We start from the raw sequence: 2598 nt of genomic DNA on the forward strand, positions 1-2598 counted from the left end.
GAAATTCAATCAGCAATTAATTAAATGTTAATGCTATTTTTTTGAAATTTTACTTTTAAATATTATTTTATAGTATCTGTTCCCTGATTTATTATTTTGTGTAATATATTAGACAACACTACATTTTCCCTTTTGTTACTTTTTAGCAATATCTTTTATTTTCAGTTTTTGTTTTTAAATTAATTCATGATATATACTAATTTTTTGTTATTTTTAATAAAAACTTGATTTAAATTGACTAAATGAGACCAATAATTATGTCGATTATATTTACTATTTTATAAGGTTTTAAATTTAATTATTTATTATATTATTGTCTACAATCTTCTTTAATCTTAACGTCTTCGGAAGAGGGTTTTTTTACCTATTAATATTAAAATAAAAATTAATTTATTTTTTAATTGGAGTATTATGCATTCTCTAAGTAATTTAGAGCAATTAGGAGTCCAGAACTACTGTATATATATTTTTTTTATTGGAATTTTATTTTTTATAACTGATTTTTTGTTATTATTAACAGAAATATTTACGTAAGGGTGTAATTGTCCTTTCACACTTGAGAACAAATACTTACGAATCCATACTTTTATATATAGCATAAATATGTAGGGCCTCTTTTGTGGTGTACATTGCAAGTGGGGACAGTGCAGTCAAGCAGCGGCGACAGGCCAGCATGAAGGGGCAGGCTGCGCCGTTGGGCCGAAAGAGGGTAGCGCACAGACGTGCACACAGGGGACATCTGCAACGGCTGGTCGGCAGCGAATGGTGAAGGACCCAGCCTCAACATATGTAGGATGGGTTTATAGAGATAACGTACAAATAAATAACACAGGTCCTAACGATGGTATTATACGAATTGCAGTGCAAATACACCAGAAAATAAAACAAAAACCACAATGGTACGTATCATCTCAAAAAGGCAGTTCTTAAAATGGAAGATGAAAATACCTCTAAGAAAAAAAAAAAAAAAAAGAATTGAACCTCTCGCATATAAATATATGCACAAAAATTACTTAACATATACACACACGTAATGTAGATCCAATTAAACTAACACAACAAAAATGAGCCAAATCGTGTGCCCAATCAGACTAAGCTACAAGCCCATGTTTTTATTGAATCATGAATACATCCTTCTTATCATCTTGAAAATCACCCACGCAAACGTGTGCTATCTTCAAAATCACCCATGAGAAATCACACAATTTGTATGCAAATCCACGAAAACGTCTTCCTATTGATAGATTATTATCATAGCAACCCATTTATTTACACCTTAAAATAGCATTCATCCAATAGAATCTTTATCCCGATATGAATTTGAGAACGTGCAAACTCCATCTCAAATATAGTCGTCAGTTGACATGTAAATCCACGAACCCAACCCAATGTCCGCTAAACTCTAGTCCCCAGGCTCCTAGGCTGACCTGTGGCCATAGTGCAAAAACGAACTTCTAAAGAAACTCAAACAGTTAAAGACTGCATTTCACATGCAAAAACTCAAAATGCATCCGCCAAACCCATGATACCCCAACGGTTCAAAGATTGCTTAATGACAACTTAAATAAATCAAGAACTGTATGAATGAAAAAATCAAGCAAATTTGATTTATATTAATGAAACAGTTTATATTTGACACTAGCTACCAAAATTGATTCCTTGTTTTGTGTCTAACTATACTAGTCGCAAAGATCTAGCCCATCTTTGCATAAATTCTTGAAATGAACTTTCTTTGATACCTATTGAGAGGGCATCGAGTGTCGCCCACCTTTCATGATCAAGCCCTCTGTATTCGTTCTAGTGACTCACAAAGCAAGTTGTGCCCATCCATCATGAATATATTGATCTGAAAACAGCTAGAAGAGTTGCATTAGAATCATTTGGACGCATTGGTCTCCAAGTTCGATAAGATCTTGTCCAAATCCTCGAAGTATGGCCAGCTCTTCTGGGATTTTGTATCACGCTTACTTTCCTGTTCAAAGACGATAATGCTGGCAAAATTTAGTCACAAGATGAAATAATTATAATAACAATATTTATAAATACAATGCAATCATCTTTCATCTCCCAATACTGACACCAATAAGAAAAACCCAAACGGGATTGCCTGAATATACATCAGAGCAAAATGTAGCTATCCAAATATAAATTACGAAAGCACAATGAAAATGGCTTTTCCTTTAAATCTGTTTCTTCTACAGTAATTCAGGACGGAACAGAAAAGGAAACATGTGAATGCTTAGCAGAAAACGTCATGGAGTTTACGACCAACAGAGAGACAAATCTACAGAAAATCAACAGTTGAATGGACATGCTCAGCAGTCCATGAAAAATCAACAGTTGCAGAGCTAGGCTAAACATGGTGCCTGCTAGCCCAGCATTCATGGCAGATGGTGAATGTTTCTGCTGTCATTCATCGAATGCAGTAACTTTAAAGATGCATGCCATGGTGAAAATGAATAACACATGGTCTGCAATAAACAAAGAAGGTAAAATGTTTGCATGGCACCAATCGTTGCACTGTGTAAGAAAAGAGAATAGCAGATGTAACTTCCGCACATCAATTGGAGAGAATTATACCTTGGGGGGGGGAAAAAA

At 34.3% G+C, this 2598-nt stretch overlaps 1 protein-coding gene across 4 annotated transcripts in view; it reads right to left on the reverse strand.

The window, feature by feature from the left end:
* Positions 1076 to 2598, reverse strand: part of LOC105158090 (ribonuclease J) — an 18354-nt gene continuing 16831 nt past the window's right edge. For 3 of the 4 annotated variants that reach the window (XM_011074724.2, XM_011074722.2, XM_011074725.2), the window contains one exon: positions 1582 to 1972. In XM_011074724.2, coding sequence (XP_011073026.1) covers positions 1877 to 1972 — 96 coding nt within the window. In that variant the 3' untranslated portion in view covers positions 1582 to 1876. Of the gene's footprint in view, positions 1428 to 1581; positions 1973 to 2598 lie in introns of those variants that run through there. The other variant, XR_847504.2, reaches the window with a different exon arrangement.

This window comes from Sesamum indicum, linkage group LG3, assembly GCF_000512975.1.
Source record: "Sesamum indicum cultivar Zhongzhi No. 13 linkage group LG3, S_indicum_v1.0, whole genome shotgun sequence".
Classification (NCBI taxonomy): domain Eukaryota; kingdom Viridiplantae; phylum Streptophyta; class Magnoliopsida; order Lamiales; family Pedaliaceae; genus Sesamum; species Sesamum indicum.